We start from the raw sequence: 25,481 nt of genomic DNA, 5'->3' as shown, positions 1-25,481 counted from the left end.
TGTACTTTGAGAATCAGTTTTTTTTCTTTATATACGTATTCGAAATAAAATTGAATTCTTTTTTGTGTGAAAAAAAGGTATCCCGTGACATGTGCATCGTTTGAGAACTATCTTATGCTTACCACACATTGAGTTAAATGTCTAGTCTAATCTTCCTAAAACTGGCTGGCCTTTGAAGCATTCTGCTGAGATAAAAGTTGTACAAAGCGCATTGACCCACTGGCTCAGAAAAATGAGAACTGTAGCTTGTTAAAATGATTTAACTGTTTTTCTAAGCAATGAGCATCTTGTCGACAAAACTTGCTAATCGGACCAAAGAAAAGAGTCAGTGCTCCACCAAATGCAGGTTAAACCGTAAACATGTCTTAGCCACAAAATTTATGATCAAGCAGCTGCACGTGCGCTAGCTAGGCACTGTCAGTTCACGCGGAGGGCAACTCTAAGTCGACCAAATGTTAAGTTTCCGTGGAACCATAGTGGCCCCCAATGGTTATAAAATGATTCAGCACAAAGTTAACTGCAAGCATGTGGCGCACTCTAGTGGCAAAATAAATCCATAGGAATAATTAAGATAATTTAGAAGGCGTGTACTATATTTCCAAATACCAACAAGATTTGTTATATTATAATGTCACACCTCTTATCAAAGAAAGGGGATGGATTTGTGTTCTGATATAAAAAAAAATGTGATTCCTTTGTTCTATGTACTTCTTCTCCTTCTGACCAGAATATGTGTCAATCATTGTGCCTACAGTTGGAATCCCGGCCCGTACTCTGTTAGTTTTTTACAATTGGAAGCTCTACCTCCAACTCCCAGGATACAAAATATACGATCACTCCTGAAGAGGACAGTGGATCCTCGTTATCTTCACTGAGCGTCAGCCTGAAAGGAGGGCAATGACGGCCTACCCCAGGGCCGTTAATCCCGGGTCGGCCATCTAGCTGATCTCAGCGGGCTGACGCTCCGTCACAAGTATGATCATCTGATTGATAGTTGCAAAAAAGAACTACTTAAATTGAAACTCACCTGAGGAAGAGTCTCGTACAAAAAGGGAGATCAGATGGGAGATAGGGGGCTGCCGTTTAGTGAAGTAATGCAAGCGGCGAGAAGGAACATCTTTTATAATTTCTCCAGTAGGCAGCTGGTAAAGAGCCAAGTGGCTCTCCTGTTCAAACATCTCTCTTGCACCTGGAGTGAACCCTGACAACCACAAAAAAACGTACATCTCATATATTCAAAGCAGAATCAAGGGGGAATGGGTGGGGGAAACAATGTTTACCTATGAGCCTGGAGAGCTCGCAGAGACCCCAAGGAACTTGAATGGGCTGCACACTGCCATGGCTCTCTTGCAGTGCCAAGTTAGACAAATGATCGGAGAAACAGCAAAGCTGCTGAGTGACATTGTTGTTGCAGAGGTTTAGCATTATGTTGAGGCCCAGTGGCTTTAGCGATGGCAAGTGGCACTGCCATGATAGGTCATCAAACTGAATGCTTGCTGGGTTTTGTTGGTCTTGTGAAAGACTCAACATTTCCAGGTGATAGTCACACACATAATCCTCTGCCTCAGTTTCTCTGCAACCCAATAGCAATTCCTAGAAAATGTGAGATAGAAGACACACGTACAGTATTACTGTGTACTAGACAAAGTGCAATTTCTGCAGAAATTGTGTGGGAATGCTGAGAAGTTGAATGCATGTGCTTAAATAATTTAAGTGAAATTATAATCCATTTCCTGATATGATAGTCAGTTGGTATCGAACAATCAAATATACTAAAATTAGGTCCAAGCGGGGTTTGAAGGCAACTGCTCTAACCACTGAGATAACTTGACTTGTTCAAAATCATGGCTAATGGCATATTAATTTTGAAAAGTGTCATCGGTCTGTCTCGTTGAAAATGAATGGAGAGAGGTTAATATTTAACGTTAAATTGTTCGAATACTGTAAGTAATGTGGAATCAGATGATATATACCAAAAGAGGTGTGAATTTTTTAAGCAAATGTACGGTGTAAATCGGAAGTATTAGCTGGGAGTTATTGCATGGCAAAAAAGTCAGTGGAATAATAAGAGCATGAAATAATGAAAGGTTAGAAACAACATATGTGGGAATGTTGTTCAGCATTCCCACAATTATATAACATGATGGTGAATTGTTTGGTGTTTGAGTGCCAGAATCATTTTGAGCAAACCAACTTGAATTATAAAACAGTCATAAAACAAAGAGTTTAGCTTTCAAATGTCACCTGGGCTTGGTCCTCTTCTCCCTCAGTATGGCGACTGAAGCTCAGATTGGACCCAGAGTTGTGTTGACAGGAACGCCAGTGTATTTGTGTGTCTGTTGAATGAGTTGTATCATGCGAAGTCCCTCTGGGCTCAGGTATTTCCCCTATTTGGGTGGTGGGCTCCTCTGGTAGAGAGAGAAGGGTTTCCACCTCTTGGTTCTGTTCAGCAGTTAAACACGGGTATAAATCAAACCTTTTCAACAGTTAAGTATTACGCTGACACCATTGTCTACTTTTAATCACTTTTGAGCAGCACTGTATATATATATATATATATATATATATATATATATATATATATATATATATATATTAGTGATGCACTGAAGTGTGGCCGAAATACAATTCAAGCCAAAAGAATATGGCCGAAAGAGGATGTTGTGGTGATGCAAGCAAAACAATAAAAAAAACGCTGCAAGCAAGTGACTGTTTGAATTAAACACCAAACACGGGAGTGAGTGTCCGCCTTGCTGCTCGCTGGCGTTTGTGAGTAACGGCAGCTTCATTGTGCACAACGGAGAAGGAGAGGGTCGCTTGGTAAGCTATGTCGAAAAAGAGAGCGCTGCCGAGTAATGCACTACAGGTGAGCCACTCTTTCTCCTGCAGCGCCTTCCTTTTCTTCTTTGATGAAAGCCCCTCGAGCGCTTCCACTTTTTCACTTGCATTCTGGTTGCCGTGCTAAATACTTCAGCTAATGTTAGCACTATTGCTACTAACAGTTTTCCGGGTGACAACAGATCTGTACAGGGCGCCGTGTGGGACTTTGCAGCCGATTGGTTGGTGCAAACAAATGTATTTATTTGTAAACGTTGGCGAACATGTGAATGTCCCGCTTCAAATAGCTTACAAATGCGTCATCCGCACTGCACGCATCCGTGACCGCCAGTGTGAAGTACTGTACATTGACTACAAAGTGCAATTGCACCGTCAGAAAATGCTCAGTTGCTCACCCCGCATTTGGTGTTTAATGTACCATTCGCCAACATGTCTCTAATGTCTGTGGTGTGGACGCATTTCAATTTATAATGTGCTTCGTTCTAAATAGACCTAAATATTGTATTATAATATTATAATTTTAATTAATTATATTAAATGCAATGATAGCAAAACATTTGCATAATTTTTTTTCTGCGTTTCGGTCAAGCATTTCTCATTTTCGGTTTCGGCCAAAAAATTACATTTTGGTACATCCCTAATAAATAAATAAATTAATTAATAGTGCTGCTCTTTGGACTTTCCAATTGTTTCAACCTGATTTTGTTGTTCAATCTGAACCATAACATTTTATATGAAATAACAGATGAAGGTTTATCAATTCAATGCATTGATCTTTTTTTAATCAATTGTGTAGTCAAAACTTAATTAAAAAGAGTTTTTGGTCAATTCATGTAGGTGCAAAAGTAAGTGAACCCTGAGTTGCATTGCTTAAAACAAGCAGTCAAGTAGGATCAGGTAGGACAAATTGGTAGCGAAACTAACCACTGAAATGGACCAATGAAATGAGAAATTTAGCAAAGAAATTGTGAATCATTGACTGAAACAGAGACAAAACCACGTCACTAGTCCTACCCAGGTGAGTCATGCTGAGAGGAAGAGAAATCTCAGGGGACCTTAGGAAGTGGACAGTGACAGCATATCTGTCTGGGAAAAGCTATTAAGTCATCTAAAAAAAAAATAAGCTTCATCATTCCACTGTGAAGCAGATCATCTGCAATTAAAGAACACTTAAAATGACTACAATCCAGCCTAGAAGTGGATGACCTTCTAAAATATCAGCCCACAAGACAAATGATAATTCAGGTGAAAGCCAACCTGTGAATCACATCGAGGGATTTGCAGACCTCTTTTGCTGCATCTGGGACACATGCGCATGCTTCAACAATCAGAAGAAAAGTCAATCGGCAAGGCTTTCATGGAAGGCTTGCTAGGTAGAAGCCTCTGCTCACAAAAAAGATCTAAGCTGCCCATCTCAACATTGCCAGAGAGCACCTGGACAAACCTGAAGCTTTTTGGAAGTCCCTTCTGTGGACAGATGAGTCCAAAATTGAACTGTTTTGTCACAATTAAAACAGTCGTGTTTGGTGAAAAGTCAACACTGCATACCAGCAAAAGAACTTTCTTCCTCCAGTGAAGCAGGGTGGTGATAATGTTAAGTTCTGGGCTGGCTTTTCATCCTCAGGACCTGGACAACTCCACATAGCCCAGGGAATCATAAATTCAGAGGAATATTGTGAAATCCTGGAACATAACCTGAAGCCGTTCTTTGTGAAGTTACAGCCTGGCTGAAGATGGAGGGTTCACAAACATTTGAGCAGCACTGAATATGAGGAGGATGTCATGCCTCAGCAGACACTGAGTCGATTTGTGAACAGCATGAGACGTCGTTGTCAAGCTGTAATTGATGTTCAAGGGCACATGACGAGTTATTGAGATGTCAATTTATTTTTTGTGGTGTCCACCCTTGTTAACTTTTGTTTCAATGAATTGTTTGAGATGAGGAAATTGCCAGTACATCCTCCTTCTTAAATCTCCTACTTGATGATGACATATTACTGTAACGTGAACTTTTGACATTTTCCATAAACTGAAAGCCAAATATCCCTAATTTTAGCAAACCCATGCAAGCACTCTGAGAACTTACAAACTCTACACAAAAATGCACAAATTGACCAAACCCAGCTTATACATACTTGCTGTGAAACAGTAATGCTAGTCACTTAGTAATTTGGAAAGTACAAACCTTATCCCTGTCTTCATCCGTCTCCACTTTGCAGTAGGAGTTCACTGATAGACCATCTATAAGATCCTCCTGACAATTTTGAGATGGTTCGACTCTTCTACTGAAGAACAGCACTGTCTCAGGGCTTGGATTAGGCCATGATAGGATGCCCTGTTTGTCCACACAACACAATACCTGCACACAAACATGCAGTTTTCAGAGAAAGTACGTGAGCTCCTTTTGGATTTACGCTACCTGTATTGCTGCATAAATTGTACGGGTGTGCCCCCCCCCCCCAAAAATTGATTCTTATAAGAATCGCAATTCTCATTTAGTAAGATTCAGAATCGGTTTTAAATGTCCCAAATTCGATTTTATTTTATTAAAGTTATTTTATACTGTCTTGCCCTTGTTTGCGTGTACCTTTATTTAGAGTGCTGTTCATGTTGTACATGATTTGGCCACTTAGGGGCAATGTGGTTCCGCGCATTCTGATACACTGTTAAGTTGTAGCCACGTTAGAGAGTAGAAGGAAAAAGTCACGATCAAGTTATGCCCATAAAAGTTTTTTTTTTTTGCTTAATGTTAAGATGCTTCTCTGTATACATTCCTGAAGCGTTTTTTATGAATAGCAGTTTTGTGTGACTAATTAGCGTTAGCGAGTCAGACTGGAGTAGATCATGACAATTATTTGCACATCTATAAATTGAAGCAGAAATCATCGTCAATCAAATCATTTTAAATAAAAAAATAGATTCTGAATCAAATTGCAGACACAAAAATCTAAATCGAATCGAACTGTAAGACAGTCAAAGATTCCCACACCTAATAATGTGGTCATAATGTGATCTTTGACTATATTAAACTGGAGATCAAACTCCAACAGAACAACATCAAAAACGTGTCAAGAAATGATGCAAATCACAGGCCTATCAGGCCTAAATGCCAATCGACAACAGGATGCACTCTGGGCTAATCAGATGAATTGCAGCAGATTCAGTTTTACGGATTAATCCGCCACAGATTAAATTCTTCACTAGATCACTCGAAATTTACAAAAATTGCTGAACGACTTGAGTCATAACCTTATACTAGATTCAGACAGAGCATGAAATATTATTTATTTATATTTTTTATGCCAGAGCATACAGAAGGCTTTGATGCAGCTTTTGACCTGAAGAGTTCTATTAAAGCAATAGTAGTTATTACAAAAAAAAACACCAGCAGGTGGCAGCAGAGTATAAGAGATCAACCAGGGCCACGTTACAACAAGCTCTTTTCCCCAGTGTTTTACACAGGTTTGTGAACAATGAGGAAACTTAACTCTTTGACTGCCAGACGTTTTCAGAAAAGGGATGCCGTGGGTGCCAGCCGATTTAAGCATTTTGACTGATCTTTTGACTGATCTTTCAAGGTCCACAGAAAATTATGTGTTTGGACTATGGAAACACACATACTACCAAATGAAAGATTGGACTCTCACCTTTCATCAGAAAAAAAAGTTTGTTTCTACCTTATTCCGTTTTTGAGTAATCAACAATAGAAAATGGTTAGTTTCACCTCTGTTTTGAAACAAACGTCTTTTAACGTCTTTGGCACTCCTCCATAGGATTTTACTAAACGTTATTTAACGTTTTTGGCAGTCAAAGAGTTAAGTTATATTCTAATGCTAATTGCTTCAAATACATATACACATATATACTTTTTTTCAATGAAAGAAGAGACTCTTAATCTTTCTTTTAGTAGGTTCCATGTTTTTATAGCAATAGAACACAATATTCCGTGGGCCTTGCAAAATCAGTCAAAATCCAGTAAAACAGCCAGGAACGAAGAGGGTTGCTTCAGTGAAAATGGCTGGGAGTGAATGAGTTAAAAACATTCCTTACGCCGATTGGCTGTCGGGGATGCAACGCCAAGAAAAGTTTACATTTACATCCCCGGCAAAATGGGTGAAAATGCTAAACTTTTGCTTTATCAGAGTGAACAGCACTGACTCAATGAAAATGTGAGATAACCTGCACTATTCTATGTATGAAAATGTGAGATAAACTACGCTTCAAAATAGATGTCTTTTTTGGCGATCTAGAATTTAGTCTACTTTTTGTCACCAAATCGGCGATGCGTTGATGGGCGCGGCAGCTTGGTGTACTGGAGCACCCAGGGGAGGCGCAGTGATTGTGTTATTTCACTCACCACGCAAACACGCTGGACTCACTGCCCTGGCACATTCTTACTGATGAAATCTTCATTTAGAGCTCCGCTCCGTCTTGACTGCGAGCTCCGGACATGTCAATTTTATGGACAAAACTCACTGGCTGCAGACAACTTCCTGCTGTGTCTTGCGTGATCGCGCGTGATAATATGGCATTTAAAAACAACGACAAACACAGAGAAAGTCTGTGCTCAACAGAGAAGCAGAAAGCGAGGTGGACTTCCTTTGATTGAACTTATGTCCACTCCCATAGCTTCTGCTATGATATACCATGCAGCATCCTTTTTTAGGTGTCGTGTCATCAGTGGTTAGCGTTGACCTTTTAGAGTGGGCATGCTGGAGTGACACAAATGCAAGCATGCAATGCAATGCAATGCATGGGCACGAGCGGAAAAATTTGGGGGTATTTTTATTTGTAATTAAAATATTAAATATTATTTAACTATTATTTTTACACTGTGGTGACTACCGGTGCCTTAACGGGAACACACTCAACAAAAATTTGTTCCGTGGGCGAATTATGTCAACGAGCACCACAACACCACTGTGTAGGTATAAAATTAAAGCGGAATTATTTAGGACAGTCGCAGGTTGATGCACACACACTGTAATGTAACCAGCTCCGTGGTGAGTGAAATAACACAATCACATGCCCACAAATTTGCCAATACCTTGGAATTTACAGTATTTGGAACTGGTTTGTGCCCACAAAGTGGGCTCAAATCGGGAGAGGAAAAAATTAAATCGCAGCAGAGGGAGCCACAAACGATTTCAACCAACAATCAACAGTTTGCTAACCTGTGAACAGCCAGCGAGCCATTTATGTTTCTCGTACGTCCTGACTTGAAAGTGACGGAATAAATTATTTCCCCTTTTCATAATGACTACTTCAGGAGTAGGACGACCACTTGAAATTATATTCTTCTTTTTTCTTCTTTTCCTCAAAAGTTCTCCGGGAAAACGGCAATCATTGTGACTCGGCGATGAACTGAACCACTGACTGAGCCAATTATGCGCATGCTGCTTTAAGCTGCTTTATTGCCAGCTTTTTTGCCATTCAAAAAACACACATACAGGAACAACCTCTCGGGACTAACGCAACTTGATTTTTCATTGCGCATCCGCAAAGCTGTCGGCTTTTCAGCTCTCCGCAAGAAAAACAGGACAAATTACACACCAAAAAGTAGAACTAAGGTATTGTATAACAGAGGACACATGATTTTATTGAAGGGCTTGGGCATGCATTGCATTTATAGCTTATTATGACGGCTCGCCACTGCGTGTCATATATCATTTAGTGGCTTTCCACCTCCATTATAAATCTCGCCTCGTGCATGTTCGCTGGCGCTAAAACCGTGAATAAACGTTAAGCATGTTTTGCTGACATGCGAAATATGATCTGGCGAGTGTTTTATTCTGAAAATAATAAACAGAATTTTTTATTTTGAAACTGCATTCGTCTTCCTGACCCGCTCGATGTGTTCTGTGCTACTTTCCCATTTGATGTATGCCGATGGATGAGTCGTGTGGAAAAAATAGAATGTAGGTCTATTCTTCCGGCAAGATCCGGCACGAAGGAGCTGGTCCATAGTCGATCCGCAGCGCATACTCAGCCGGTGTAATTTGAACAAGCCGGGACAGAATGGTAGCATTTTCATTTCATTTTCGTAACTCAAGAGCTATGGTCGGCAACGGGGTAGCATCACATTTACACCGGGCAGCTTAAATGACGCACAAACCTATATGGGTACTGGAGTAAGCGTGTGCGCTTGGTGATGTGATGATAAGGACGTGGATGAGAGGCGCTCGGCGGAACAGCTTTTTGGGATCAAAACATGCATTGTACGGTGTACGGGAATGGTGACAGAATGTTCTTTCTTTTTTTTGAGAGAGCTCAGTATGATTCATTCAGTAGCCTTCCCAGCTCTTTTTTTTTTGCATGCATGTCTGTGTGTGCGTGTGTGCACTCTTTAATTCACCTGAAACCTAAAACCCTTCACCTTAACCGGTTCCACCAGAGTCATGAAGTTGTCAAGAGACCGGAGGAAGGATCAAAGGAAGGAAAGTGAAATCCAACACCAACCAGGCATCACAGTCCACCCACAGAGTTACAAATCCAGAATATTTTGATACATCTGAATTCCAACAGGATTAGGGAGACATCTAGAGACCAGAGGAAGGACTAATGGAAAGAAGAATGATAGATGAAGCAGCGTGAAATCCAGAAATGCCAACCTCCGCTGATTCAGTGACCAGTGGGGGAAGCAAATTCTTTTTGAGATTCAGTAGATGCTGGTGTGGTGGATCTGGCATGCATGAGAACCTCCGCCAAAGAGGGAAGCCGTCGACCTCAGCCCGACAAGACAATCACAGCCCCCCAGGGTCCCTCAGGCCAGTATGTTCATTGCACGTTGAGAAGTGCCTGAACGCTCATGGGAGATTTTTAGAAGTGCCGGAGCACTGTACCGGTGCATTCTGGCCCACTTAAAATATTGACGACATCGATGAGTGGTCAAAATATTACATTATTTACAATACATTATTATTACATTAGCCTATATTACATACAAGGCATTGCTGGATTTCACAACTTTGAATTACACTCCCGACTCACTGTCACTCTGCTCTGGTGGGATCTGCTTTGCTGCTTGCATGAGTTTCGACGTACACCATTCTGTTAACTTTTGTGCTGAATAGTCATATTATGGTGATTTTGACTTTTTTTGGTTGCTATGTCCATTTATATAAATCATTTGTGAAGTGACATTAGAGGCGAGGAAGTCTGGGTTACTTTGAGGCAGATTTCTGAGACGTGCTGCTAGCTTAAGTCGGCTAAAAACATGTTGGCTAAGATGAACTTGTTCTAATAATTGCTTATTTTCATGCACTTTGTTTTGACTGGGGTAATGTCTTGCTGCAAGTCTGTACAGGCGCATCTAATTTGACAACGAGGTGACAAGGTGGCTGAAAAATCTGCTCCCCTATTGGTGGAAATAGAGGCTCATCTCTTTTAAGACCTGCGACACCAGGAGGCAACTCAACCCTTCTCCCTCTCCTCCCAACTGGCCACGCCTGTGATATGTTTGCAGTCGTTTTTTGAGTAAGGGTGAACTGCCATTTCTGTTTACTAAGTTTTCCTCTGTTTTTACAGTTAGGAAGGTAAGACTCTGTTTTTGGTTTGCTTAGTTGTTCAGGTTTGTTTTTATTTTTTAGATAGAGATGTTTTGTTTGTTATGTTGGCTTTGGTTCACCCTGAAGTCTCTTTTTGTTTGTATGCTGATGGAAGGCTTGAAACAGCCCACGTAAATACATTTCTAGTTGTTTTACTTTACTAGATTCTGAGTGGCTACTTGGGATGTGAGGGAGTTGGGACCCTAGCTTTGTGTTGCGTCCTGCACACCCCTAGGTGAGACGTAACAACTTCTATTACAATTTTAACTTAACTTGTGCTGCTGGGAAATGAAAATAGAGACCTCAGAGAGGCTATTTTGGCGAAAAGTGATTGTTTTCCAAACAATGTATTTTTGTGTCAAGCGCAAAACGAATGTTGCCGACATGAAGACGCTTTTGCCGGAGCGGGTCACATATACAGTATAGCAAAATAATACTTACAGTGACAGACCCAAGAGTGTGTAAAAGACTGGAGGTGTAGCAAAGTGTCTGAGACTCTCCCTTCAGTACACCAACGAGGTGTCTCCACACACAAAGCATCATCTCCTGCACACATGAACACACACAAATAAATAATGTGCCAATAATGCTGTCATCTCAATATAAGGCCAGCTCAGGAGTTAAAGCAAAAACATTTCATTTAACTGAAAACTTTTCATGATTAAAATGACTGTGGTCAATTAACCAAAATTTGGTGGTGCAGTGGGGCACATACTACTTTCTTTTTTTCTCTGGGTCAGAGAATCAGCCCACGTGAGCGCGCGCTGCTTGCTCTTCCTTCCCGCGGAGACAAGCTCTGCCTAAACTGTTTTCACACAGCCCCACACAAATCCCCCCGTAATTCGACACTTTCACAAACTGCTCACCTGCCGCCAGGAGTCATTCCTTTTACCCGTTGTTGGTGCCGAGGGTGCAAAATCGACACCGACGCACAACGCATGACATGCACCGCAAATGCTCACCTGCATTATGGGTCGTTGGACAATGAATACTGGACCAAACCAAAATACTTCCTGATTCCAACATAAATAGCGCTTTTTGTCGCGCTTCAAGTGTCACATGACTATGGACTATACCACAAAAGTAGTTTGGTTAATTAGTTAATGAGTTTGTTCTTTTCAAGAGAATAAGTTACTGATTGTGAATGGAGGACTTATGTTATGGTTAATATATATTGCAGATGTTATTTATTTACATGCTTTAGTTATTTTTGGTTACTTTTTGTATTATACCCCAATAATTGGCTAACTGGTTTACCCAAACTCCTCCATGAGCCGGAAACTTATCGTGGTGGAGGAGTTTGTGTGTCCCAATGACCCTAGGAGCTATGTTGTCTGGGGCTTTATGACCCTGGCAGGGTCACCCATGGCAAACAGGTCTTAGGTGAGAGGCCAGACAAAGCACGGCTCAAAGACCCTTAATGATGAATACAATAAATGGTCTTATGTTTCCCTTGCTCGTTGGCGAGCGCCTTGTGGCCGGGCCTGCACCAATGGGGCCCGGCTAGGCACAGCCCGAAGAGGCATTATGGGTCCGGTCCCCCTTCCCATGGGCTCACCACCGGTGGAAGGGACCAAAGGGGTCGGGTGCTTAGTGGGCTGGGCGGCAGCCAAGGGCGAGGACTTTGGCGGTCTGATACCCGGCTACAGAAAACTAGCGCTTGGGACATAGAATGTCACCTCTCTGACGGGGAAGGAGCCCGAGCTGGTGAGTGAGGTAGAGAAATTCAGACTAGATATAGTCAGACTCCTCCACACACAGCTTGGGCTCTAGTACCAATCCTCTCGAGAGGGGTTGGACTCTCTTCCACTCTGGAGTTGCCCATGGTGAGAGGCGCAGAGCAGGTGTGGGCATACTGATTTCCCCCAAGCTTGGCGCCTGTACGTTGGGGTTCACCCCGGTAGACGAGAGGGTAGCCTCCCTCCGCCTTCGGGTGGGGGGACGGGTCCTGACTGTTGTTTGTGCTTATGCACCAAACAGCAGTTCAGAGTACCCACCCTTTCTGGAGTCCTTGGAGTGTGTGCTGGAGGGCTTGGAGGACTTCAACGCTCACATGGGCAATGACAGTGAGACCTGGAGGGGCGTGAATGGGAGGAACGCCCCCTCCGATCAGAACCCGAATGGTGTTCTGTTATTGGACTTTTGTGCTCGTCACAGATTGTCCGTAACGAACACCATGTTCAAACATAGGGGTGTCCATATGTGCACTTGGCACCAGGACACCCTAGGCCGCAGTTTGATGATCGACTTTGTAGTCGTGTCTTCGGATTTGCGGCCGCATGTTTTGGACACTTGGGTGAAGAGAGGGGCGGAGCTGTCAACTGATCACCACCTGGTGGTGTGTTTGCTCCGATGGTGGAGGAAGATGCCGTTCAGACCTGGCAGACCAAATCGTATTATGAGGGTTTGCTGGGAACGTCTGGTGAAATCCCCTGTCAGAAGGAGTTTCAATGCCCACCTCCGGCAAAACTTCTCCCTGACAGGTACCGGCTGGCCAAGCGGAACGCGGCTTCAGCGGTCGTTGAGGAAAAAACTCGGACATGGGAGTAGTTCGGAGGGGCCATGGAAAACGACTTCCGGACAGCTTTGAGGAAATTCTGTTCCACCATCCGGCGTCTCAGGAGAGGAAAGCAGTGCGCCATTAACACTGTGTATAGTGGAGATGGGGTGCTGTTGACCTCGACTCGGGACGTCGTGAATCGGTGGAGAGAGTACTTCGAAGACCTCCTCAATTCCACCGACACGCCTTCCTTTGAGAAAGCAGGGTCTGGGGACTCTGAGGTGGGCTCTCCTATCTCTGGTTTTGAAGTCACTGATGTGGTTGGAAAGCTCCTCGGTGGCAGGGCCCCGGGGGTAGTTGAGATCCGCCCGGAGTTCCTAAAGGCTCTGGATGTTGTGGGGCTGTCGTGGTTGACACACCTCTACAACATCGCGTGGACATCGGGGACAGTGCGTCTGGATTGGCAAAACGGGGTGGTGGTCCTCCTTTTTCACACTCAGCCTCCCTGGTAAGGTCTATTCAGGGGTGCTGGAGAGGAGGATCTATTGGGAAGTCGAATCAGGAGGAGCAGTGTGGCTTTCGTCCCGGCTGTGGAACAGTGGACCAGCAGCTCTACACCTTTGGCAGGGTCCTCGAGGTTGCATGGGAGTTCGCCCAACCAATCTACATGTGTTTTGTAGATTTGGAGAAGGCGTTCGACCGTGTCCCTCGGGGAGTCCTGTGGCTGGTACTTAAGGCTGGTATAAGGAGATTTGGTGGAGGTGTAGAAGTGGATCCAGAGAAAGAGGTTAGCTAAGAAGAAGTGTGACACGGAGGACTGAAGAAAGTAGACAGAGAAGGTCAGAAGGAGCTGAATTGTGTCTTTGTAGATCTGGAGAAAGCTTATGACAGGGTGCCCAAAGAGGAACTGTGATTTTGTATGAGGAAGTCTGGAGTGGCAGAGAAGTATGTTCAAGTGGTGCACAACATGTATAAGGACTGTAAGACAGTGGTGATGTGTGCTGTAGGTGTGACGGAGTTCAAAGTGAAAGTGGGACTACAGGGATCAGCTCTGAGCCCCTTCTTGTTCGCTATTGTAATGGACAGTATGACAGGCGAGGTTAGACAGGAATCTCCATGGACTATGATGTTTGCTGATGACATTGTGATCTGTGGTGAGATCAGGGAACAGGTGGAGGAGAAGCTAGAGGCGTGGAGGTTTGTCCTGGAAAAGAGGGAAATGAAGGTTAGCCGTAGCTAGATGGAGTATCTGTGTGTGAATGGGAGGGACCCAAGACTGAGGTTACAGGGAGAAGAGACCAAGAAGGTGGGGCGGGTTTAAGTATTTAGGGTCAACAGTCCAGAGTGAGAAGTGAAGTGAAGAAGTGTGTGCAGGCAGGCTGGAAAGGGTGGAGAAAAGTGTCAGGTGTGATGTGTGATAAAGAGTTTCAGCTAAAATGAAAGGAAAGGTTTATAAAACTGTGGTGAGACCAGTGATGTTGTTTGGTCTGGCGACAGTGCCACTGAGGAAAAGACAGGAGGCAAAGCTGGAGGTGGCAGAGATGAAGTTGCTGAGGTTCTTTTTTGAGTTTCCAAATGCCAGACAGGAGGTCTAGAGGAAGACCAAAGAGGAGCTTTATGGGTGTAGTTAAAGGAAACATGAAGCTAGTTGGTGTGAGAGCAGAGGATGCAGAGGTCAGGGTTAGATAAAGGCAACTGATTTGCTGTATTTGGACTTTCCAATTGTATCAACCTGATTTTGTTGTTCAATCTGAACCATTACATTTTATATGAAATAACAGGTGGGTTTATCAATTCAATGCATTGTTCTTTTTTTAATCAATTGTGTAGTCAAAACTTAATTAACTCTTTCACTGCCAGACGTTTTCAGAAACGGGTTGTCCCCACTGCCAGCCGATTTAAGCATTTTGAGTGATCTTTCAAGGTCCACAGAAAATGTTGTGTTTGGAATATGGAAACACATACTACCAAATGAAAGATTGGACTCATCTTTCATCAGAAAAAAAAAGTTTGTTTCTAGCTTATTCCGTTCTTCAGTAATCAACAATAGAAAATGGTAACTTTCACCGAAATTCTGTTTTGAAACAAAAAACGGAGAAAAAGGGCTTTTTGTGAAACGATGTTATTTCATGCACTCCAGTGAATTGTACACTTCTTTTTGTCCATGAATGATGCCACAAACACCTAAATAGTGCTTTACTTCTGTAAAACGCTTTCACCAACAATGAAAAAGTGTTTTTTGATTGCAAAATACGTTTAATTCCATTCAACAGTGTAACAATTTGACAAAACAATTTCGCAAACTATTTACAAATGTGTGCAACTGTGGTACTACTTACAATTATGTGGATGTTTCAAATACAGTTTTTCTTTTTATAACGCTCTCCTGCGTGCAAGGAGACGCCGCTGGACTCGCACAAGTTTACTTTCACTTTGTCCGTTTCGCGTGCAAACGTTACACGTTACACTTTCCTTTTTTTCCGGGGAATAAATAGCAAGTAGCAGACTGTACACACTCCTCCGATGAATATGCATTGGACTCGGGGCACTCTTCGTCGTCCGATCGAACGTCCGCCTGTGCGTGCTCGATTGTGCTCCGCGTTTATGACGCCGTCATAGCCGCCGCGTCAGCGGTTCCAATTTCGCCGTCAAGCTCGGATTCACCTTCATCATCATCGATGATGATGATCATCGTCGTCATCAATGTGCTCTTTTAGCGTTGGTCGATCCCTTTCGTCTAGTAAGTGTAGAGAGCTGCTTTCCAAACGGGCACCACTTCCTCCTCAGCCATCTAGCTTCCCCCCCGCGTCTTCTACTGCCGCGTCAATGCTTTCCATCCACGGAGTCATCATCATCATCATCATCATCGATGATGATCATTGTTGTCATCAATGTGCTCTTTTAGCTTTGGTCGATGCTTTTGTCTTTGAAATAAAACGGCTCGGGCGTGAACTCCTCGCAAACGGTCGCCATTTTTCCTTTGTTTTCCATTCTGATCTCCTGCTCGACGCTCTAGCTCCGCTTCTACTGACGCCCACCCGATCTTGTCAAAAGACAGTCATCGCTGCCCTCTAGGGGCCAAAAATAGTCCTTAGGCACAACAGACCTAATTGAAACTTTCAACAGAGATGCGGAAGGCTTCCCCCAGCCTGTTTCAAAAAAATATATATAAAAAATTGGATGACGTCTTTTGACGTCATTGGCAGTGCTCCGTAGGTTTTTACTTGACGTCCATAAACGTCAGTGGCAGTGAAAGAGTTAAAAAGAGTTTTTGGTCAATTCAATTAAGTGAATCCTGAGCTGCATTGCTTAAAACAAGCAGTCAAGTAGGATCAGGTAGGACAAATTGGTAGCGAAATTAACCACTGAAATGGACCAATGAAATGAGAGGTTTAGCAAAGAAATTGTGCATCACTGACTGAAACCGAGAGAAATCTACGTCACTTTAGTCTTACCCAGGTAAACCCATACAGGTCAGTCATGCTGAGAGGAAGAGAAATCTCAGGGGACCTCATGAAGTAGTCAGTGGCAGCACATCTGTCTGGGGAAAGCTATAAAGTCATCTAAAAAAAAAAAGAGCTCCATCATTCCACTGAAGCGGATCATCTGCGACTAGAGAACACTGAAAATTACTACAATACTGCCTAGAAGTGTACGACCTTCTAAAATATCAGCAAGAACCACAAGAAAAATGATAATTCAGGTAAAAAGCCAACTTGAACATCACATCAAAGAATTTGCAGACCTATTTTGCTGCATCTGGGACACGTGCAAGCTTCAACAATCAGAAGAAAAGTCAATCGACAAGGCTTTCATGGAAGGCTTGCTAAGTAGAAGCCTCTGCTCACACAAATAAATCAAAGCTGCCCATCTCAACATTGCCAGCGAGCACCTGGACAACACTGAAGCTTTTTGGAAGTCCCTTCTGTGGACAGATGAGTCCAGAATTGAACTGTTTGGCCACAACTAAAACAGTCATGTTTGATAAAAAGTCAACACTGCATACCAGCAAAAGAACCTTCACCCTACAGTGAAGCATGGGGGTGAGAATTTTAAATTCTGGGTTGGCTTTTCATCCTCAGGACCTGGACAACTCCACATAGTCCAGGGAATCAAAAATGCTGAGGAATATTGTGAAATCCTGGAACATCACCTAAAGCCGTTCTTTGTGAAGTTACAGCCTGGTAGAAGATGGATCATGCAACATGACAATAACCCAAAGCATTCCAGCAATACAACTAAGGAATGGCTGAAGAACAACAAGATTTATGTTCTGGATGTGCCCAGTCAAAATCCTGACTTAAATTATTTCAAAGTACTGTGGCGGGACCTGAAGCGGGCAGTTAATGCTAAACGCCCATCCAACCTCTCTCAACTGGCTACATTTTGCGTAGAGTAGCAAAAATTCCCCAAGATGTGAAAGACTGATAAATCACACAAAAAAGTGTTTGGTTGAAGTTCTCATTGCAAAAGGAGGTACAATGTCCGATTAAGTGAGAGGTTCACATACTTTTGCACCCATGAAATGAGCAATTTTTGTGTGTGTGTATATATATATAATTAAGTCATTTATTTATTTTTGGCTGTTTTGGTCCTCCTTAGAATATAACGTCTTTTATTGACCGTAGAAAGTTAAAAGTGGTAATGACGTATATTTACATAATGACGTCTGTGCATCGCGATTCCGACAGGATCTTCCAATCGAGCACAAATGATTATAATATAACACTGTCCGCAACGCATGTTAAATGGGTTACTGAAGACATTTAACATTTTCAATTTATAGTTTTACTGTTTATGAATTTACTTATAAGTATATAGATGCCATATAAACTGTGTAGTTAAAGGAAGATCAACTGTGATAAGGTTGTTGTGAAATATATTGGAACTTTTTACTCCCTTCCAGTTCTCATGAAGATAAGAAAGAATGTAGAAGTTCTCATGGAGATAAAAATGTGTGTGTCTTAAAGGGAGGCAAGTTCTCATGCCATTACTCATTATGTCGTAAAAACTGAAGGTCCAAGATCATTACCTGTCTACATCATATTTCCGGGCTGGTAGGAGAGCTGGAGTAAACATGTCGGTATATCACATGTCTGCTTATTATAATTACTAACCCTTTGTCCAGCCTGTGAGTGGGAGAGGAGTTTTTATGTATAAAAGAGTGGGTGTTTTGTATCCGGGTACACAATTGCTGGCTAGACATTGCTTTACATGTAAGCTTCCACTTGTGTCTTAAGAGCTCTTAAATAAATCTTTGCAAAGAACACTTCTTCATGAGATCTCAATGCAATTATTTTGAACACGCAAAGATTACACTTAATATAGTAATCAAATAATACCTTCATTACCTCAAATGTTTCAGAAACCAGAATTATGACATTAACCCGAATATTGACAGCATTTAAATACTAGTCATTGTACCTCCAAATTTTCGTAGATCTGGGTTAAATGTACAACCGGGGCTGTTTTGTTAAAACATTTCTAGGGAGTGAGTCTTTTTTTTTTTCGCACAATACACTAATATGTTTCTCATTTTGCCAGGCCAGATGTGTGTGCCAAGTTTCATGAGTTTTCAAGCATGTTCAGGCCCTCAAAATCAACGCTGCTTTCTTGGCAAACAGTGCATTGCCATGGCAACAGCGTTTCACGAAAGCTCACAAACTTTGTGGTGTAACATCAAGAAGGCCTTAACATTCTTCTGAGCAAATATATGGTAGATGATAGGGGATGATTCGCGTCCAAATAATTGTCAAAAAGAGAACTGTGAAACAAAGCACAGGTATTGTTACACAAAAATGACAATGAGAACCTGACAACAAAAGTGAGACAATCCAGGATGATTGAACTTGTCGAGGTAGTTTATCTGTGGTCGTTGCACAGGGCAAGATCACTGAGTACAATTACAGGCAGATTAAGGTGACATTTGGAGCCAGCAGACTGGGGTTTGGTTCAGACAACAAAAGGTTATATACCTGTGAGGGAACCACTTCAGTGTAGCTGCTTAGAGTGTCCTCAGAGAACTTAGCAAGCTAGGGGTAAAAGATAAGTCCAGTTAAATCCTTGAGTAGGTACATTCCAAAGAAACATGTTTAAAATATATTTCTAGTATCCTGACTGTAACACAGAGTCTGAGTTAATAATAATAATAATAATAATAATAATTAAAAAAAACATCACTAGAGTCATTGTGTTTAAGTTCAAAGATCCAGACAGTAATATGTGACATTGTTCACTGCAAAGTAAGGGCTATAGAGAGCCAAAAGAAAGACAATAGATTGGTACAGTATTCAGATCACGGTGTTTCCTCTAGGATTTGTTTCAGCCGGTGGGTTATACCTTCCAACTTTGGGTTGTGAAAAATATGAGCAGCAATTACTATTCTCGTTCGGTGGGCAAAATTTGTGGTCTGGGGGGGGGGGGGGGGGGTTGGTTGGGAGGATGGTGGTGGTTCCTGATGAGCGAAAACGGACCAAAAAATCCAGAAGAATGAAAAGGTCTATTCTAAGGTCTTTATGCGCTCCCTCTAACAAGCTCCAGTTATAGACGAGCAGCAGCATTTTAGACCAACTGCAGATGCTTGAGTGTGGACTGGCCGACTCCAAAATTAATACCGTGATGACATTTTGATATCATTGCATCCCTAGTAGGTGTGGATGTAAGAGTAACCAGTATATGCCCTGCGATTGCCTGGCAACCAGTTCAGGAAGTACCCTGCCTCTTGTCCAAAGTCAACTGGGATAGAATCCAGCACACCCTTGTGAGGATAAGCAGTAGAGAGAAGGGATAAATGGGTTTAGCAAAGGGCTGACATTACAAAATAAAATGCATCACAGTCGTTTTTGCAGAGCTACACTATGTACCCGAATACTTTACTGTTAATTACAAAGAGTGGTTGCACAAGGGGATGGAGTGGCCCACGGTGAGAGGCGCAGAGCAGGTGTGGGCATACTCATTTCCCCCCGGCTAGGCGCCTGTACTTTGGGGTTTACCCCGGTGAATGAGAGGGTAGCCTCTCTCCGCCTTCGGGTGGGGGGATGGGTCCTGACTGTAGTTTGTGCTTATGCACCGAACAGCAGATCAGACTATCCACACTTTCTGGAGTCCTTGGAGGGTGTGCTGGAGAGCGCTCCCCCTGGGGACTCCCTCGTTCTGCTGGGGGACTTCAACGCTCACGTGGGTAATGACAGTAAGACCTGGAGGGGTGTGATTGGGAGGAACGGCTCCTCCGATCAAAACCCGAGCGGTGTTTCCATTGTTGAGGCGGCCGATCGGAGCTGTGGCCGTAAGGTGGTTGGTGCCTGTCGTGGCGGCAATCCTCGAACCGGCTGGTAAGGGATGCCGTCAAGCTGAAGAAAGAGTCCTATTGGGCCTTTTTGGCATGTGGGACTCCGGAGGCTGCTGACAGGTTCTGGCTGGCCAAGTAGAATGCGGCTTTGGCGGTCATTGAGGCAAAAACTCGGCATGGATTTGGGAGGAGTTCGGTGAGGCCATGGAAAACGACTTCCGGACTGCTTCGAGGAAATTCTGGTCCACCATCCGGCGTCTCAAGAGAGGAAAGAAGTGCGCCATTAACACTGTGTATAGTGGAGATGGGGTGCTGTTGACCTCGACTCGGGACGTCGTGAATCGGTGGGGAGAGTACTTCGAAGACCTCCTCAATTCCACCGACACGCCTTCCTTTGAAGCAGGGTCTGGGGACTCTGAGGTGGGCTCCCATATCGCTGGGGTTGAAGTCACTGAGGTGGTTGGAAAGCTTCTCGGTGGCAGGGCCCCGGGGGTGGATGAGATCCGCCCAGAGTTCCTAAAGGCTCTGGATGTTGTGGAGCTGTCGTGGTTGACACGTCTCTACAGCATCGTGTGGACATCGGGAACAGTGCCTCTGGATTGGCAGACCGGGGTGGTGGTCCCCCTTTTTAAGAAGGAGGACCTGAGGCTGTGTTCCAACGTTAGAGGGATCACACTCCTCAGCCTCCCAGGTAAGGTCTATTCAGGGGTGCTGGAGAGGAGGGTCCGTCGGGAAGTCGAATCTCGGATTCAGGAGGAGCAGTGTGGTTTTCGTCCCGGCCGTGGAAAAGTGGACCAGCTCTACACCCTCAGCAGGGTCCTCGAGGGTGCGTGGGAGTTCGCCCAACCAGTCCACATGTGCTTTGAGGACTTGGAGAAGGCGTTTGACCGTGTCCCTCGGGGAGTCCTGTGGGAGGTGTTTCGGGAGTAAGGGGTACCAGGCCCCCTGATACGGGCTATTCGGTCCCTGTACGACCGATGTCAGAGTTTGGTCCGCATTGCCGGCAGTAAGTCGCATTCGTTTCCTGTGAGGGTTGGACTCCGCCAAGGTTGCCCTTTGTCACCGATTCTGTTCATAACTTTTATGGACAGAATTTCTAGGCGTAGCCGAGGCGTTGAGGGGGTCCGGTTTGGTGGCCTCACCATTGCATCTCTGCTTTTTGCAGATGATGTGGTGCTGTTGGCTTATAGCCGTGATCTACAGCCCTCACTGGAGCGGTTCGCGGCCGAGTGTGAAGCGGTCTGGATGAAGATCAGCACGTCCAAATCCGAGACCATGGTCCTCAGTCGGAAAAGGGTGGAGTGCCCTCTCCGGGTCGGGGATGATATCCTGCCCCAAGTGGAGGAGTTCAAGTATCTTGGGGTCTTGTTTATGAGTGAGGGGAGGTTAGAGCGGGAGATCGACAGGCGGATCGGTGCAGCGTCTGCAGTGATGCGGACGCTGTATTGGTCCGTTGTGGTGAAGAAGGAGCTGTGGCGAAAGGCAAAGCTCATGATTTACCGGTCAATCTACGTTCCTGCCCTCCCCTATGGTCACGAGCTGTGGGTCATGACCGAAAGAACAAGATCCCGGATACAAGCGGCCGAAATGAGTTTCCTCCACAGGGTAGCCGGGCTCTCCCTTAGAGATAGGGTGAGAAGCTTGGTCATCCGGGAGGGACTCAGTGTCGAGCCGCTACTCCTCCGCGTTGAGAGGAACCAGTTGAGGTGGCGCAGGCATCTGGTTCGGATGCCTCCTGGACGCCTCCCTGGGGTGGTGTTTCGGGCATGTACCAACGGCGGGAGGCCCCGGGGACGACCCAGGACACGTTGGAGAGAGTACGTCTCTCGGCTGGCCTGGGAACGCCTTGGGATCCCGTCGGAGGAGCTGGCTGAAGTGGCTGGGGAGAGGGAAGTCTGGGCTTCCCTACTAAAGCTGCTGCCCCCGCGACCCGACCCCGGATGAGCGGTAGAAGATGGATGGATGGTTGCATATGGGAAGATTCAGTCAAACTTTAAAAGGTGTTTGTGTACGATTAAGTGTTTTTGTTTTTTTGTTTGTGAATTCCTCACCAATCCCGCTGGAGATACATGGCTGAACTCTGCAAGGACCCTTGCCTCTCCAAAGGCGTTGACCAGCACCCACATGACCGGGAATAGCAGGGGTAAGACGGGCAGAACGCCCATCAACTGAAAATACAAGGCTTTTCACTTATGTTTACAAACAAAATGCTTACTGCTATATTTGTAATGACTTTATTCATTCTAAACATTTCTAAACAACAGTGTATGTAACAATATGACAGAGTGAGGATGTTAAAATTGTTGGGAGTGTTTTGCGAGGGAAGTAAACTTGTTCTGTCAAGACTCATTTTACATATTTTTATGTAATTACAGCTAAAGGGATTTCCAGTACAGTGATAAAAACAATTTAATTTGGAAAATTACCTGAAGCTGCAAAAAATTGTAGCTGTTGGGGGTGAGGTTGGGTGCGTCACAAAAGTAGCGTATGGAGTTAACCAGTAGGAATGTACCCTATGGCAAGAGAGCAAAAACACAATAAAAGGTACAAACCCAATTCCCAAAAAGTTGGGACACTATACAAATTGTAGATAAAAACTGAATGAAATTTTGTGGAAGTGCCAAATTTTTATATTTTATTCAGAATAGAACATAGAGAACAGGTCTAAAGTTTAAACTGAGAAAATGTAGAATTTTAAGGGGAAATTATGTTGAATTTAAATTCCATGGTGTCAACAAATCTCAAAAAAGTTGTGACACGGCCATTTTCACCACTGTGGGGCATCCCCCCTTCTTCTTACAACAGTCTGCAAACGTCTGGGGATCGAGGAGACAAGTTTCTCAAGTTTAGAAATAGGAATGCTGTCTCATTCTTGTCTAACACACTTCTCTCTGAGTCCCTCACACTGTCTTGGGTTGTCTTTGTTGCACCTTCCCCTTAATAATGCGCCAAATGTGCTCTATAAGTGAAAGCAGTGGACTGCAGGCTGGCCATTTCAATACCCGGATCTTTTTCTTACGCAGCCATGATGTTGTAATTGGTGCTGCATGTGATGTGGGTTAGGGTTAGGGTTAGGGTTAGGGTTCGTGTTGAGAAATGCAAGATCTTCTCTGAAAGTGATGATGCCTGGATGGGAGCATTTGTCGTTCTCGAATCTGAAAATACCTTTCTGCATTGACGATGACTTTCCAGATGTGGAGGCTGCCCATGCCACACGCACTCATGCAACCCTATACGATCACAGATGCAGACTTTTAAACTGAGTGCTGATAACAATTTGGGTTGTCCTTGTCCTCTTTAGTTAGTATGATATAGTGCCCCAGTTTTCCACAAAGAACTTCGAATCGTGATTCGTCTGTCCACAAAACAGGTTTCCACTTTGCCACACTCCCTTTTAAATAACCCCTGGCCCAGAGAAACGCCTGCGCTTCTTGGTCTGCTTTAGAAATGGCTTCTTCTTTATACTGTAGAGTTTTATCTGGCAACGGCGGCTGGCACGGTGGATTGTGTTCACTGGAAGTATTGCTGAGCCCTTTTTGTGATTTCCCTTACAGTAAGCATTCCTGTTTGCGGTGCAGTGCCGTTTAAGGGCCCGAATATCATGGGCATCCAGTATGATTTTTCGGCCTTGACCCTTACACACAGAGATTGTTCCATATTCTCTAAATCTTTGAATTACGTTATGCACTTTAGATGATGATTACATCAATATTTTTGCAATTTTTTTAAATTTTATTTTAGATTTGTTGGCACCATGAAATTTACAATCAACATATTTTCCCCTGCAAATTATACTTTTACTCAGTTTAAACTTTTGACCTGTCATCTATGTTCTATTGTGAACAAAATATTGAAATTTGGCACTTCACAATTTGTATAGTGCCCCAACTTTTTTGGAATTGGGTTTGTACATGGGCAAAGGAATTTTAAGTGATTTAAGAATAGTTTAACAACTGTATTGACTTTACTCACAAGCACAACAGGACAGACAAGCTTGGTGATGACGGACTGCACTGTAAACCTCTCATTGTCGAGCACTGTAATTGGACGGGATCCTGCAAACTCCAAACTATCCCTTTTGAAATGGAAAATGGGGGAGGGTGCTCAATTTAAAACAACTGAACTCCCTGTCTTTCACCACCCACAATTCTTTTCTCATACACAGTTTTCAGCGAATCACCGATCAACTAGTTTGAAAAAATAGATAAATAAATAACCGATCACCGATTTTTATCAGAAGATGGAGCAATATATTGATCTTAAAAACTTTTCTTTTTTTTCTATTCTCTGGAGAGCTCAGTATTGTTCATTCGGTAATTTTACCGATTTGCTCTTTTTTTTTTTTTTTATTAATTTTGAATTTGTGTGTGGGTGAGAATGTGTATGTGCACGTGCACGTGCGTGTGCGTGTGTGTGTGTGTATGTGTGCGTGTGAGTGTGTATTCATTAGTTCAAACATCTAAATTCCAACAAATTAGGGAGACCTCAAGAGACCAAGGGAGAGACTGAGGAAAGGAAGGAAGGACAGATGAAGCAGAGTGAGATCCACAGACACCAGCCTCCACCGTTTCAACAACCAGAGAAAGAAGCAGATTGTGTTTGAGTTTCGATAGATGCTGGTGTGGTGGATCTGGCATGCATGAAAATCTCCACCAAAGAGAGGAGCCTTCGACCTCTGCCAGGACAGAGCAAGTGCAACATCTCAGGGCCCCCCAGGCCACGGTAGCACCAAGGGACAACACCCGGGCCCCGCAGGGGCCACCGGCCGGAGCGCCAGGTGCGCCCCCAACCCCAACACGGCCCGCGCCCCCAACCCAAGGCAGCAGGACGGGGCACTGCAGGCCCGCCAGGCACCCCACCGGTCCACAACTATTTTGCAAAACAATGCCGTTCATCAAAAAAAGGTATAGATGCAAAGCAACACAAAGACAACAAAAAGCAATACTACGGAGCTCAGAGAGTGCAGCACGTAACACCTAAAGAGCATCACAGACCTGAGTCTTCAAGCAGTCCTGATAGACTCTGGAGCTACAGCATCAAAGCAACACGTGAGAAACGTGAGCCATGTCCACTACTCAAGTCAGTCAAGACAAAAATCTATTCATATTGCTCCAAAGTCCCTCTGCCTGTTGTTGGTGAGTTTGAAGGAAAAGTGCAAAAAGGAAACATGCAGTCCTTGGGTACTTTCTATGTAATTCAAGGAGATAGCTTCTCCATACACAGCTGTGATACTTCCACAGAGCTAGGTCTAATCAAGGTTGTGACGCCACTGCGACTCACACCGACCACCAAAACTGTTGCAGATGAG

General features: G+C 43.8%; 1 protein-coding gene across 7 annotated transcripts in view; it reads right to left on the bottom strand.

Moving 5' to 3' along the window:
- tmem94 (transmembrane protein 94) overlaps positions 1-25,481 on the bottom strand; it is a 111,525-nt gene that overhangs the window by 33,531 nt on the left and 52,513 nt on the right. For all 7 annotated transcript variants that reach the window (XR_013289155.1, XM_077550322.1, XM_077550323.1 and 4 more), the window contains 9 exons: positions 24,146-24,248; positions 22,600-22,686; positions 22,225-22,341; positions 18,861-18,917; positions 10,827-10,931; positions 5,024-5,197; positions 2,245-2,442; positions 1,281-1,593; positions 1,028-1,201 (listed from right to left, as the gene is read on the bottom strand). Coding sequence is in view for 6 of the 7 variants with exons in the window: in XM_077550322.1 (XP_077406448.1) it covers positions 1,028-1,201; positions 1,281-1,593; positions 2,245-2,442; positions 5,024-5,197; positions 10,827-10,931; positions 18,861-18,917; positions 22,225-22,341; positions 22,600-22,686; positions 24,146-24,248 (1,328 nt within the window). In the remaining variant the exon portion in view is untranslated. The remainder of the gene's footprint in view (positions 1-1,027; positions 1,202-1,280; positions 1,594-2,244; positions 2,443-5,023; positions 5,198-10,826; positions 10,932-18,860; positions 18,918-22,224; positions 22,342-22,599; positions 22,687-24,145; positions 24,249-25,481) is intronic.

Source organism: Vanacampus margaritifer, chromosome 18 (assembly GCF_051991255.1).
Source record: "Vanacampus margaritifer isolate UIUO_Vmar chromosome 18, RoL_Vmar_1.0, whole genome shotgun sequence".
In the NCBI taxonomy this organism is placed as follows: domain Eukaryota; kingdom Metazoa; phylum Chordata; class Actinopteri; order Syngnathiformes; family Syngnathidae; genus Vanacampus; species Vanacampus margaritifer.
This window is presented reverse-complemented; position numbering and strand designations above follow the sequence as displayed.